We start from the raw sequence: 12,425 nt of genomic DNA, 5'->3' as shown, positions 1-12,425 counted from the left end.
GTATTACAGGGTAATACATAATAGGGTATAGTGTAATACAGAGAGGGATATAGGGTAAGCAGTGCTCGGGGTGATGCAAAGAATCTCCAGCAGGTGGCAGTAACGCAACAAGAAGAACGCCATGTGTCGGATAATCTAAATAGTGAAGAAGTCTCCGACAACAAATCAATTCACCATGTAACAGTTTGTTTTGACAGTGCTCGCGGTTATTTGGAGTTCGTCTCCTAAGTTAGAGGGGAGGTTTTGCACTTAAAGTCGAATAGCTGCCCCAGTCTGTGTCATCCATTAACTGCCAATATCAGTAAACCGTGCCTGGGTAAAGTAGCTAGCTAGCCGGCTAAAAGCAGCTAACCGCAGTCAAACTTTCATCAGCACCGGTGTGAGAGAAGATGGACTCAAATGTTTTCGCGACCATTTCTAAAGGTTGGTTTGTTGGGAAAGCAAGAACGAATATAAGCCAATTTGTTGGAAAACTTGGAGTTGGCGATAGTTCAGCTAACTTTAACTTTTCTCAGTGCTTCGACTCAAGCTAAATTAGCTTATTAAGCTAGTTTGTTGGCTTATTTTCAGGTTGTATCTTGACAGGTTTTAGTTTGCGTCACAAATCACTTTGCATGCATATCGTCTTATGAATGCTGCATTTCCATGAATAATTCGTACAAGCATGGCAAAAGTGTAGCTGACTTGGTTTTAGGAACATTGTCGGTATTGAACATGCACTCAGTGTTTTCAGCAAGGTTGCATTCAAAACAGATCTCTGTTCTTGTGTCGCTATAAATATAGCTAACAGACAAAAGCAAAGGAGAGGAACGATCCTCCTTCTGAGCTAGAATTAGAGACGGGAAATATAGCAATTTTAAAGATCCCCTCCAGACATGTTTTAAGATGTATTAAATACTCTACTTTGAATAATGATTTGTGTCTGATATGGTTTTTCCATAAAATAGATCAATTATCTTGCTAAAATTCTAAAAAAATTGCATCTCCTCCTTCTCCCTCATTAAAAATTCCACAATCTATGAATATACAAATATTCTTCAATTCAAAAGTTTAACTGCTGGACACAAAATGTCCACTTCACTTCATCAAAAAGTCAATTTTCAGTGTTTGTGCACTTGAGGCTTCAAGTTGGGTAAATTGAATATTGGACCAGGATTGGCTCCAAACTAGTTGTGAAGTCACAAATCATTTTCATGGGCCCACCCCTTAAAATCAGATTTTCAGTGATCACAGAGAAACTTTCCACTTTCAGCAGATGAATGTGAAAACACACTCTGCACGTACATCATTCTGCTCAGTGAAGCTCAAACATCCAACTGAAGGAACAAGAAGAAAAAATATTTGTGAGTGGAGGAGAACTTTAATATTTTATGTCTATATGCAAATGGTGTTTTTGTAAATATAAGAATCATTGTACATAATTGTATTGTGTGATTGAAAAACATTAAAAATCAAGTGTTAGAAAAATGTCAAATCAGCTGAAAATAACTGCCCCAGTTTGACTTCCCATCATCACACAGTCCAGTGTTCTGATAATAGGGTTGACAACTTATAGACAGATTTCGTGTCTGACAAGGAAAATGTTAGTGATTAAATTAGGATAATAAGTGGGACAGACAGGTCTGCTTCATTCACCTGTGCATTTCTGTTTTTCAGGCAACCCTTTACCTCTGGCGTCACTGCGCCTCCTGGTCCCACCTTTTCAGCTCATGACCGCTTCTATGTGGCAGGTGCTGAAGAAACAAGATGTCATGAACTACTGGAAAGTGGCAGAGTTTGTCTCTTTGGTGAATGACATGGTCCCAGAGCTGCTGATGTACAAGCACAGGACACAACTTAACCTGGGGTTAAGAGCTAGGGTGGGTGTCAGTGGAGGACATGAGAGGTTATCCTCATTTATCAGCTGATTCAAAGCTAATGTTAAATGTTGTTATGTAAGATGGAGGCTAGGATATAGTATATAGTTATATTTACAGACAACTAATGATGTATGTACTGTATTGTGAACACAGTAGTATTTTGATGCAGTGTTTGTTTTTCTCCTCTACAGTATATTCTTGAGTTGTGCCGAAGTGAACAGCATGTGGAACCTGACTTCATATTGTGTCACTTGGACAAGATTAAATCACAACACCCTTCCCTGGTAGATGTAAGTGTCTACAGTATAGATTAATTGATTTTTCAAAATCCAACTGCTCTGTTAAGCTCACTTTTTGTTAATGTAAACATATTCCGTTGCTGGCCGGGCAACAAATTGATCAACACCACTCCAGCGACTATCCAGTAGTGAACTTCTGTGATATTGCAGATAAAAGAATCAGAAGAGGAGGAAGTAGTGGTTCACTTTCTGGGGTTAATTCAGACTCTGCTCAAAGATCCTGAAGAGAGACAAGACTTTTTCATGGTAAGTCACTTATCATTTAGACCTCTGTTGAGCCAAACACACCTGTAAATTTTACCTGTCTTTATAGCTTATTGTTAATGGTTGTAGTTTGTATGAAGATGGGTTCTGTTAGTTGCACACATTCAGTTAGTTGTTGAATCGCTTTAGTATTTATGATGCAGTGAAAGAGTTATGACAGTCTTTTATTGTCTTTTAAAGGAGGTCTTCCCTGCTGAGTATGGACCACAGTATGACCGTGATTTGCAGACTCTGTTTTGGGAGTTCCTCTGTCGACTTGCTCAGCTGTTGCCAGTTCCTGACCTTGAGCAGGTGAGCGGTGTCGTTATGTCATTTGGATAAAAAGGTAACAATGAGTATCACATGTAAAAACAAAGAAAGACTAACTAAAATAGTCAACTACTTTACTACTACTACTACTACAGACTTATATAACAGGGGAAATGTTATATTACAGTTAGAGGCTTACCACAGCATTACCAAGACCACTAGAGGGAGTATGTAGCACGTAAATGAGCTCCAGCCATATTACAGGTTAATCATATATGCTTGCCAGTACATCACACTGTACTGTATGTATTAACTATGAATGATAACAATTATCCCATAAGAAGTGAATGATGGAACTAAAGTTGTGTCAACATCTCCCCTCTGGTAGGCGCTACAGAACACTGTACATCTATACAACAGCTTCTTTCCCCACAACATCACACTCACTAAACAGTTCAATCAGACATGTGAGGTCCAAAAGCAATTGTGAGATAGCTGCAATGTTAAGTCACCTCACTACTTACAGTGGTCTAGCACAAAAATCTGAGCATATGAAGCTTCAGTGGGGCCCCCTCCCCTTTTAGTACTTCCATCTTCTCATCTGAACAAATAACTGAAGGACCAAGTGTACACATGCATATAAGTAATATGCATGTAATCAGTAATCAAGTGTTTAATACATTTTTAGTGTGAAGCTTTCACTATGAGGTTTTAGGACATTATATTTCCATCACATTTTTAAAAGATGTTCATTATACCCTGAGACAAAGGTGGAAAACCATCTTACTCTGGGCCCCTACACCGAGAAATATTAATGTGTGACTGTATTCCATAATAAGACAACAGAAGAAGAGTTCACTGGAATCATGTTTTATATGCCGAACTAAGATGAAGAAGTGCTAGCCCAGTCTGCTGCAACATAAAAGTATAATAAAACTTTAGAGACTTTAAAGGCACATTCTTAATATACACAGAAAGGTAGACCCAGTATTAAGACTGAATACACAGGATTGGAAGCTGCTGTTGCTCTCAAACTGATTGACCTGTCTTAATACAGGAAGTGATGTTAAATAATAATACCTCAGTTTAAATTACTTTACTAGTAAAGTAAGTAAAGTGCTGCAAATGACTACTTGATATAAGTCTAATTTAAAAACCTGCAGAGAAAAAAATGCTTTTTGTCAGCCCTTCCCATGTTGGGGCCATGGGTAGTTGCTTCCACTGTTCCTCTCTCTGCTTTATCCTGTGTGTATATACTATATCTCATGCATAGACTATGTACAGTGTAATAGAAACAAGGTACAATAACACACTAACAGCTTTCATTGGAAGCCCTTAAAAATTATGATCTTTTAATGGCTACTGTGATCATTAGGAATGATTACAGTAAGCAAAACCTGTTTTAGTGTTTATATGGGCACCTGGCTATTGTTTTAAGACAAACGTTAAAAACTGTGAACCTATCCTTCAATGATGTGCAGCGCTACTCTCGTCTCATCAAAAGTAGTAACGCTTTAAATCCGAGATAACCAGACAAAATAAATTCTAAATATTATTAACCAGTTATTTGTCCTACAGGTGTTCAATCTGCAATTCTGGTGTCTCAGTGTCCTGCTTTAGAAATTTAAATCTTTGTTTATTTCATTAAGGCTTTATCATTTTTGATGATATTGGATCTGTGGTGATGTGTGCTGTCATACATTACTCGCAGACTGTTTCCTGGCTTGGAGCTGAAGGTTCTGTGTTGGAGGATTGTGTGTGTTCAGTCTCTGAACCTACAGACCTGAAGACTTTGCTCCAGCACCACAAACACCTCCAGCATTTAGAGCAACATGGTAAGTAACTTCCCATAACCACTGCTATTGCATTTCAAGTTTGAGGACAAGATAATAACTTTAGTTTCACTCGTTTTTTGCGCAGTTCCACCCTTGAGTATGGGCGACAGCATCCTCTCCTCCCTCTCTGCAGTTCCCACCAGCAGAATGGCAAAGCCAAAAGAACAAGCCAACCAGTCAGATCCGCTGCAAGACCTCAACGATGACACACACACCACTGTTTCATTCGTGGATGACGTAGCAGTTGAAATCATCACAGTGACAGATTATGCAGAGGTTGAACTAGGCGCGAGCACCGACGTAGAGGTGGTGCTGGGAGAAAACTGCTTTGAAGGAACAGACAGTAGCACAGCGGCTGAAGATTCACTGGTAGTGCTCACAGAAGAGACGGCCAGGGAGGAGGAAGTAGGAGAAGCAGGGCAGGAAACAACACAAGAAAAGCCTGCAAGTGGTTTGATAAACATCGGTCATGCAAAAGTTAACTATGACTCAGCATCCTCTCAGCATCAGATCTCTTTGGGACCTCATGACTGCCCAGACTGTGAGAAGAAATTTAAGTTTGCTTCTTCGCTAACCGCACACAGGGTCATCCACACTGGTGAACGCCCCCACCGATGCAACGAGTGCGGCCGCTGCTTCTCTTTCAGACAGTCCCTCGACAGGCACAGAAACACTCACAAAACCGGACGCAAGTACAACTGCGTTGTCTGCGGGGAGACCTTCCACTCCTTGTTGGCCCGCACGGAGCACAAGCAAACACACATGGAAGAAGGTGTTTACACATGCCAGCAGTGCAGCAAAAAATTCAACTGGGAGCTGGCACTTGCGAGGCACCTGAAAACTCACACTGATGACCACAACGCAAACAAGACTCCAGGGAGCCATGAAGAAGGAAAAGAGGTTGTTGCACTCACTGAACCTGACTGCCAGGTGCAAGCAGATGATAACTCTGATCATGATCCAGAGAATGCAGAGGTTCAGAGCAGCAAGTGTCCCACCTCGGAGCCTGGAGGCATGCTCCCTGAACAAGTCATTTCCCTGATCAAAGTGCGCACAAGTGGGCGCAAACGCAAACCCACCATGAAGATCCAGGTGATAAATTTGCAGAAGCGCATGACCACTAAGAGAAAGAAGGAGATCACCAGGGCGAATCCTCCAGGGCTGAAGCCTTTGCCTTTCAATTGGTAAAATCATCTGGCCTCATTAACCACTTCTTATTTGTTTCTGTCACACAAATGGTTTCCTTCAGTAATGTTTTTGTTGTTCTTGCACAATGATACAGAGTTTCAGTTTTGTGTATCATTATGATGACATATGTCTGTGTCAATATGTTGTTTTAAACTTGGTAAATTTGAGAACAGCCCATGATTAAAACTTAATAGTTCAGTTTTTATAACAGACTTAGTACATAGACTTAAATACTTTATTATCAAAATTGCACCAGGCCAATATACACTTGTGCATTTTACTACCTATAGTACAAATATTTTATCTTTCATTTTAATTCTTTATAATTCTTATTTTTACTTATATTCGGTTTCTTAATTTTTATTTGCACACTGACCTGTTAGCGCAGCCTAGTGTGCCACCATGCATTTCACTGCACATATCGAATGACAAATTAAATCTTGAAATTGTTATGTATGGTGAGACATCCAGCAACTCGTGTGCCTCTTGGTGACTTTTCCTTTCTTTTTAACAGTGCAGAACACTCCTATGGGTCAACCGCGGTCTCATCAAAGGACGGCGATGAAAGTGAGTGTTCATTTTTAGAAATATAATCTTTTGATCTTCCTCACCAAAATTACATATTTAGAGAGATAAGAGAACTGACACTATTTAAAATTGTGTTAACCTGTAAATTACAAGCAGAATGTGAATCCATGTGTCCATAAGTAAATTAAGTTATAAGTAATAAATTTCAAAAAAGTTGAACATTTTCCTTCTTTAATTTCTTGCTGTAGTCTTAAAATCGCTTTGTTTCTCCATAAGGTTCTGTTGCAGATGGACCATCGGAGGCTTTCTCCTGTCCTAACTGCTCCTTCCACCATTCAGAAGAAGCGCAGGTCCAGCAGCACATTGACAAAGTCCACTCTGTTGAGGTTGAGGATGACAAGCTGTCCCTTCAGTCCCTCACAGAGGAGGAGGGACGTTTTAGTTGTCCAGACTGTGAGAAGAGCTTCAAGTTCCAGTCCTTACTAAAAGCCCACCAGCGAATCCACACAGGCGAGCAGCCCTTCCTTTGTTCTCAGTGTGGACGGCGTTTCTCCTTCAAACAATCACTGGAGAGGCACAAGCAGACGCACAAGTCCGGACGCAAGTACGAGTGCCTGATCTGCGGGGAGTTCTTCAAGTCCTTGGTGGCTCAGAGGGAGCATAAGAGCACCCACATGGAGAATGGCGAGTACCTGTGTTCGGAGTGTGGCCGGGCGTTTGCCTGGAAGTCTGCACTGGTGAGGCACCTGAAGACCCATGGCGAAGATGCCAACAAGGTGGAGCGTTCTCACAAATGCCCTCGCTGTGACCTGGGCTTCAGCTGTGTCAGCTACCTCAACAGGCACCTCCAGACTCATCAAGAAGAGAGAGTGCACACCTGCAACTGCGGGAAGAGCTTCGCCTACCGAGCAGCTCTCACAGCGCACCAACGCATCCATCAAAAAGAGCGGCCACACACATGTACACAGTGTGGCAAAGGATTCCTCTACAAGGGCGGTTTGGTGAGCCACATGAAGATCCACTCAGAGGAAATGCCCTTCATGTGTTCCTACTGTGGCAAGTGCTTCAAAAGGGAACGCAACATGAAGAAACACGAACGCTGCCACACCAGGGAAAATGTTTTCAGCTGCTCACAGTGCGACAAGAGTTTTGTCTATAAGGCAACTTTAATCAGACACGAGCTGACGCATTCAGGCGAGAGGCCGTACCTGTGCTCCGACTGCGGGAAGGGTTTCTTTTCCCATGCAGAGCTTCTGAAGCACGAGCGTTTCCACACAGGCCACAAGCCCTTTCAGTGTCCCCACTGTGGCAAGAAATTCACACAGTCTTGCTACCTGACCATTCACCTGCGCTACCACACTGGAGTCCGCCCGTATTCCTGTGCCGAGTGTGACAAGAGCTTCCTCAGTGCCAATCGGCTGAAAAGACACCAGCAAACACATACAGGGGAAAAACCGTACCTATGTGTAGAATGTGGGAAAGGCTTTAGGCAATCATATCATCTTAAAATGCATCAACGAACACATATCATGAAGTTAACATAGACAGTCAAGACTTTAACTTCTCTGAAAATGTATATTTGGAAATTAAAATGGTATAATTCCATATAGTTTAGACTGGGACAAAGACAACTCTAGATGCATTACTGTGGCTTTATCTCCAATGAACTGCTGTAAATCTACTTCTAGCAAGAACAGGTTCATGTTGAATATCCCCTATTTTCATAGACTGAATGCATTTGATTTCATGGTTGTGTTGTAATTAAACCACACTGAGCAGAGGAATATGTAAAGTTAACATCTTGGCTCTATGTCTTCAAATAACGAACACAAGAAAGTTCTACAGAAATCCAGTCTTTATTCAGAAGTGTGGGCATGTTTTACAACAGAAAATTTAACACTGGTTTGGAATAAAAGCGTTAACCTTTTTGTGCCAGAACAAGTTACAAGAGCAGTGGTTTCATTTCAAACAGTAACAAAAAACATCCCGCAGGTTGTGTGGCAGAGACTTTTGTTTCTGGTCAGCAGTAGTACAGACAGGAGCCACTTTGTGAGAGTTCTACAACTGGTCTTAAATCATTGTTGAATATGAGCTTACATATCTTTGAGTATTTAGTGTTGGATCATCAGACAGGACAGCCAAGAGGAATTTAATTTTGCATTGTTGTGTTTTACTGACAAACATCAATTACAGAAAGGACAAATGGGCATTATGTTTATTAAAGTTTCATGTGAAAAAAGATAAAGGTAATAGACAATGAAGCTACTGCTGAATTTACTGAGAACTTCACCTTTGAGAAATTTCAACAGATGCAAGACTTCCCAAGTAGGTGATGCTTCACTCTAACAGAGCTCTGCAAAGCAGTAGGCTTGCTGACCAGAGTAACCTACACTGTTATGTGCAGAGTGATGGGGCAGTGGTCGCTTCCCATCACCTTGTTGCGGATCTTACTGTCGCAAAGGCCTGGCAGCAGAGCGGACGACAGCACAAAGTAATCGAGTCGCCAGCCCACGTTCTTTGAGCGGGCGTTCATCATGTAGGTCCAGAAGGTGTAGGCGTTGGTCTGCTCAGGGTAGAGCTCACGAAAGCTGTCGGTGAAACCGGCCGCCAGCAGCTGGCTGAAGCCCTCGCGCTCCTCAGGGGTGAAGCCTGCGTTTTTCTTGTTCCCCTTCGGGTTCTTCAGGTCGATCTCCTGGTGTGCCACATTGAGGTCGCCGCACAACACCAGGGGTTTCTGCTTGTCCAGGTTGCACAGGTATGCCCGGAAGTCTACATCCCAGGTTTTGCGGTAATCTAGGCGCACAAGACCTCTGCTAGCATTTGGTATATATGCTGTCACCAGGAAGAAGCTGGGGAACTCTGCAGTAATGACACGGCCCTCCTTGTCATGCTCCTCTTTGCCTGGGGGGGATTGGTAGAGGAGGTTCAGTTAAAAATTGAATGTAGATACTTAATCATCACTTAAACACAGGTTCAGTTTTAAAATTACTTTGCTTTAGTACTTTAATTTCAAGTGTAGTGTGTTCACAATTAATATGAAGATAAAGACTGTCAAGCAAGGCCAAATCACTGTTCAGCCTGACAGTCTACTTAACAACTAGTACCATAATATGTAAATGTTAACCACATCAAAAAGGTGTACAAACATGCTCACAATGACGATGCTAATATTTAGCAGGTATATACCATGTTGACCATAGCAGAAGCTAATGGGAATGTCAATAGGTTTGAAGGTGTGTTGTTGTAAGTCAAAGTGCCGGTGCTACCAAATTACATTTTTGACTTGATGATGGCACTATATGGACGGAGAAAGAATCACCAAAGATTAGTTATCCTGAGAGAAACTTCAATGCCTGTAAAAGAAAAATTTATGACAATCCAATAGAGACATTAAACTCAAAACCACAAATGTCAACTTCATGGTGGTGCTAAAGGAAACATCATGGGATCACCAAAGTTATTAGGATTCATCCTCTGGGGATAATGAATGTCTATACAAAATTTCACAGCAGTCAGCCCAATAGTTGTGGAGATATTTTAGTCTAGTGGTGGACCAACCAACTGACATTACCGTCCCTTGAGTCCAACTGCTAGCATAAAAAGGTGATCAACTTGGACCTACTACTAAGACTTATTTTTGCCATTTCCAGGCACCAGTGAAGGTTTAGACCTCCAATGAATGATTGGACAGCATAAGACACCACTCACCAATGCCATAGGTCACTTTGAGGGGTTCAGTCTTGCAGAGCATGGCCACACCACTGTAACCGTCCTTTTCATCTGACGTGGCCCAGTACTTGTGCGGGTACTCGGGCATTGAGGTAATGTCAGCGGGCAGGTCTTTCTCAGCACACTTGGTCTCCTGCAGGCACAAAACATCCGGAGCCTCCTCACGCACCCACTGGAACAGAGGGACACAAGCATTAAAACCAGCCACAGCTTGGCAAATAATTGGTGTTGCTTATGTTTCTTAAGTTAACTGCAAACTCACATCCAGGCCCTTCTTTTTCACCCAGGCCCTCAGCCCATCAACGTTCCAGGAAGTGATCTTCATGTTGGCGTTGCGTCCATCTTTGCTGGTCATCTTGTCAGGAGGATCATCATACAGTACTGGGGCCTCTGGCTCCTTAGCCTTCTTTGCTTTCTTTGCAGAAGCTATAAGGCCATGATGTAAGCAGCAAATCAGATATGTGTTGTTAGGGAAAGAAGGTATTGGAATATGTTTTAATATGTAAAGAATGTAGGGAACTGCATGTATGTGAAAAGTGCATTAATGCCCGCTGTAGTACCGGAGCCTGTGTCATTTTCCCCGTCTGCAGCCGCCGCCTCCTCTGCCTTCTTGCCTCTCTTCATGCTTGAACTCGCTCTGACTGCAAACACACTACTCAGACACACAACACGCACACACAACAGCACACACGCCGCTGGAAAAACAGAAAAAGAAATTTTAGTGTTCATCAGAAATGGAGACTTTTACCACAGTGGTTCTCAACTTTGTGCTATTACACCTGGAGAATCTACAGATTTTTATTCAAGTTTTTACTTTTTTTTTATCTGACTATCTGACTACTGGACTTTTTAGCATAATAAAGCTCTGTGATGTTACCACCAGATTTTATATTTCTTTTTACTCTTTGGTTGCTTTATCCGATCACTGGTTTTTATATGACACTGTCTTTTAATACTGTTGTTTTTTCAATGTGTGATTGTCTTTTTTCTTCTGTCCATCTACAGCATAAAAAAAGACACATGGACAATTGAAAAGTACTATACAAATCAAATTATTATTATTGTCCAAAACACTGGTTAATGACTTGTGTCTGAAATGAAAATTAGTATCTGAATTAATATTTTTTTTTCATCTACTAGATACAAATACTGGATTACTGGAAGTATGAAAGATATCAATAAAAACCATGGATGATATGGCCAGTATTTAACATTCATTCCCAATAATACAACTAATAACTCATGAATCATGACCTGGACGTGGATAAGCATCAGATAAAGAATGGATGATATTTATATACAGCCAATGGGATAAACCAACGAAAATAACTCATTCATTTAAGGTCAGGGGTCTAGAACAATAGAATTTGGGATTTTCCAGACAAGTTTTGCTTAAATTCCATTAAGAAACATTTTATAATTAACGTTACTACTGATGGCAGGCTTGAACAATGTTTAAGACCTTAGTGAATGAAACTTAAGACTTTTAAACACCTCCTAAGGCCTTTTTTCCCAAAGAAAACCTTTTAAGACTTTAAGACCCGCAGATAGACTGAACGGATGTCTGTATTCCCCAAAGACTACATCCTGTTACCAAACGCCTCAGTTTAAAACATATGCATGTGTTTTACAAATGGTGCTTGTTAGCTTGGCAAAAGTAAAGTGAGTTTTGGGATGTTTAAAAAAGGAACTTTCTGACAAAAGGGGGAAAACACGCTGAGCGTTAAGTTGGATGCGAGTCCTTCATGTGGATGAGCACATAGCTAAACACACCAACTGCAAGATATTTAATGAGATCCACTGGGTGCAAAATTGACAGCCTGCATACAGAAGACGAAGAAAAAAACTACTACGACAGAAGCTTTTGAAGGTTTTACGAAGCAGGATTAGAGGCTAGCGTTAGCATAGCTAGCATCTCCTGTGTGACAAAGAGCACACATGCAGCAGCAGCAGCAGGAGGCCTCCTCGGAGGATGTTATGGGGAAAAGCAGCTAACTTAGCTTCTTTCACGGTTTATAGGATTCACTTACGAATGCAAATGCTGTTAAATAACGTTAAACTAGCTACACATTTCAGGGAAAAGACATGCAAATAACCTTACTTGCACTTTCACAACAGGATGCAACGAGCAGACAAGTGTTCCTCCACAGTCACTCCCCCCAAACACACATACACACATTTACACACACACTGAAGTTTACTTAGGTTAGTTTTGGGGACATTAAATAGATTTACATTAATTTTCTGGAGACTTACCCTAACCCTAACCATAACCACTGACCCAAATATCAGCGTTTATCAATTGGGGACTTGTCCACTTGGGGATTTTGTCCCCAAGTGGACAAGCTGCCCCCAATTAATTGATCTTTAGTCTAAAATGTGTCCCCGAAAGTAGGCTAAGTCGGACACAAACAAACACACACACACACAAAGCACAGCAAAGATTTCTGGCCACGTGCTGGCTGCACTAAGTG

The 12,425-nt window shown here is 41.4% G+C and overlaps 2 protein-coding genes across 3 annotated transcripts; one reads left to right on the top strand and one right to left on the bottom strand.

Annotated features, from left to right (window-relative positions):
* The first annotated feature begins 105 nt into the window (after positions 1-105).
* Positions 106-7,925, top strand: LOC137176180 (zinc finger protein 11-like). The gene is made up of 9 exons (XM_067582293.1): positions 106-423; positions 1,657-1,859; positions 2,051-2,149; positions 2,309-2,404; positions 2,603-2,713; positions 4,383-4,506; positions 4,592-5,690; positions 6,209-6,261; positions 6,499-7,925. Exons 1-9 carry the CDS (start codon positions 390-392, stop codon positions 7,764-7,766), a joined length of 3,087 nt encoding a protein of 1,028 aa, XP_067438394.1. The 5' UTR covers positions 106-389; the 3' UTR covers positions 7,767-7,925.
* A 134-nt stretch (positions 7,926-8,059) lies between these two features.
* On the bottom strand, positions 8,060-12,342 carry apex1 (APEX nuclease (multifunctional DNA repair enzyme) 1). 2 transcript variants are annotated; one of them, XM_067582296.1, is made up of 5 exons: positions 12,208-12,342; positions 10,512-10,646; positions 10,214-10,377; positions 9,931-10,123; positions 8,060-9,123 (listed from the first exon to the last, which is right to left on the bottom strand). In XM_067582296.1, the coding sequence occupies exons 2-5, from the start codon at positions 10,573-10,575 to the stop codon at positions 8,609-8,611; spliced, it is 936 nt and encodes a 311-aa protein (XP_067438397.1). In that variant the 5' UTR covers positions 10,576-10,646; positions 12,208-12,342; the 3' UTR covers positions 8,060-8,608. The 2 variants fall into 2 exon arrangements, with proteins under 2 accessions (XP_067438397.1, XP_067438396.1); XM_067582295.1 differs by lacking the exon at positions 12,208-12,342 and adding an exon at positions 12,053-12,201.
* Between the last annotated feature and the right edge of the window lie 83 nt (positions 12,343-12,425).

Source organism: Thunnus thynnus, chromosome 23 (assembly GCF_963924715.1).
Source record: "Thunnus thynnus chromosome 23, fThuThy2.1, whole genome shotgun sequence".
Taxonomy (NCBI): Eukaryota; Metazoa; Chordata; class Actinopteri; order Scombriformes; family Scombridae; genus Thunnus; species Thunnus thynnus.
The sequence above is the reverse complement of the archived record's forward strand: the minus strand, read 5'-3'. Positions and strand labels throughout refer to the sequence as shown.

Bases quoted from the DNA above. Each gene is read 5' to 3' on its own strand.
- LOC137176180 (XM_067582293.1), top strand. From the start codon at position 390: ATGGACTCAAATGTTTTCGCGACCATTTCTAAAG. The intron at 2,150-2,308 runs GTAAGTGTCTAC...GTGATATTGCAG, and splicing joins AACACCCTTCCCTGGTAGAT to ATAAAAGAATCAGAAGAGGA. The intron at 5,691-6,208 runs GTAAAATCATCT...TCTTTTTAACAG, and splicing joins AAGCCTTTGCCTTTCAATTG to TGCAGAACACTCCTATGGGT.
- apex1 (XM_067582296.1), bottom strand. From the start codon at position 10,575: ATGAAGAGAGGCAAGAAGGCAGAGGAGGCGGCGGCTGCAGACGGGGAA. The intron at 10,378-10,511 runs GTACTACAGCGG...ATGGCCTTATAG, and splicing joins GGAAAATGACACAGGCTCCG to CTTCTGCAAAGAAAGCAAAG. The intron at 10,124-10,213 runs GTGAGTTTGCAG...CCTCTGTTCCAG, and splicing joins TGAAAAAGAAGGGCCTGGAT to TGGGTGCGTGAGGAGGCTCC.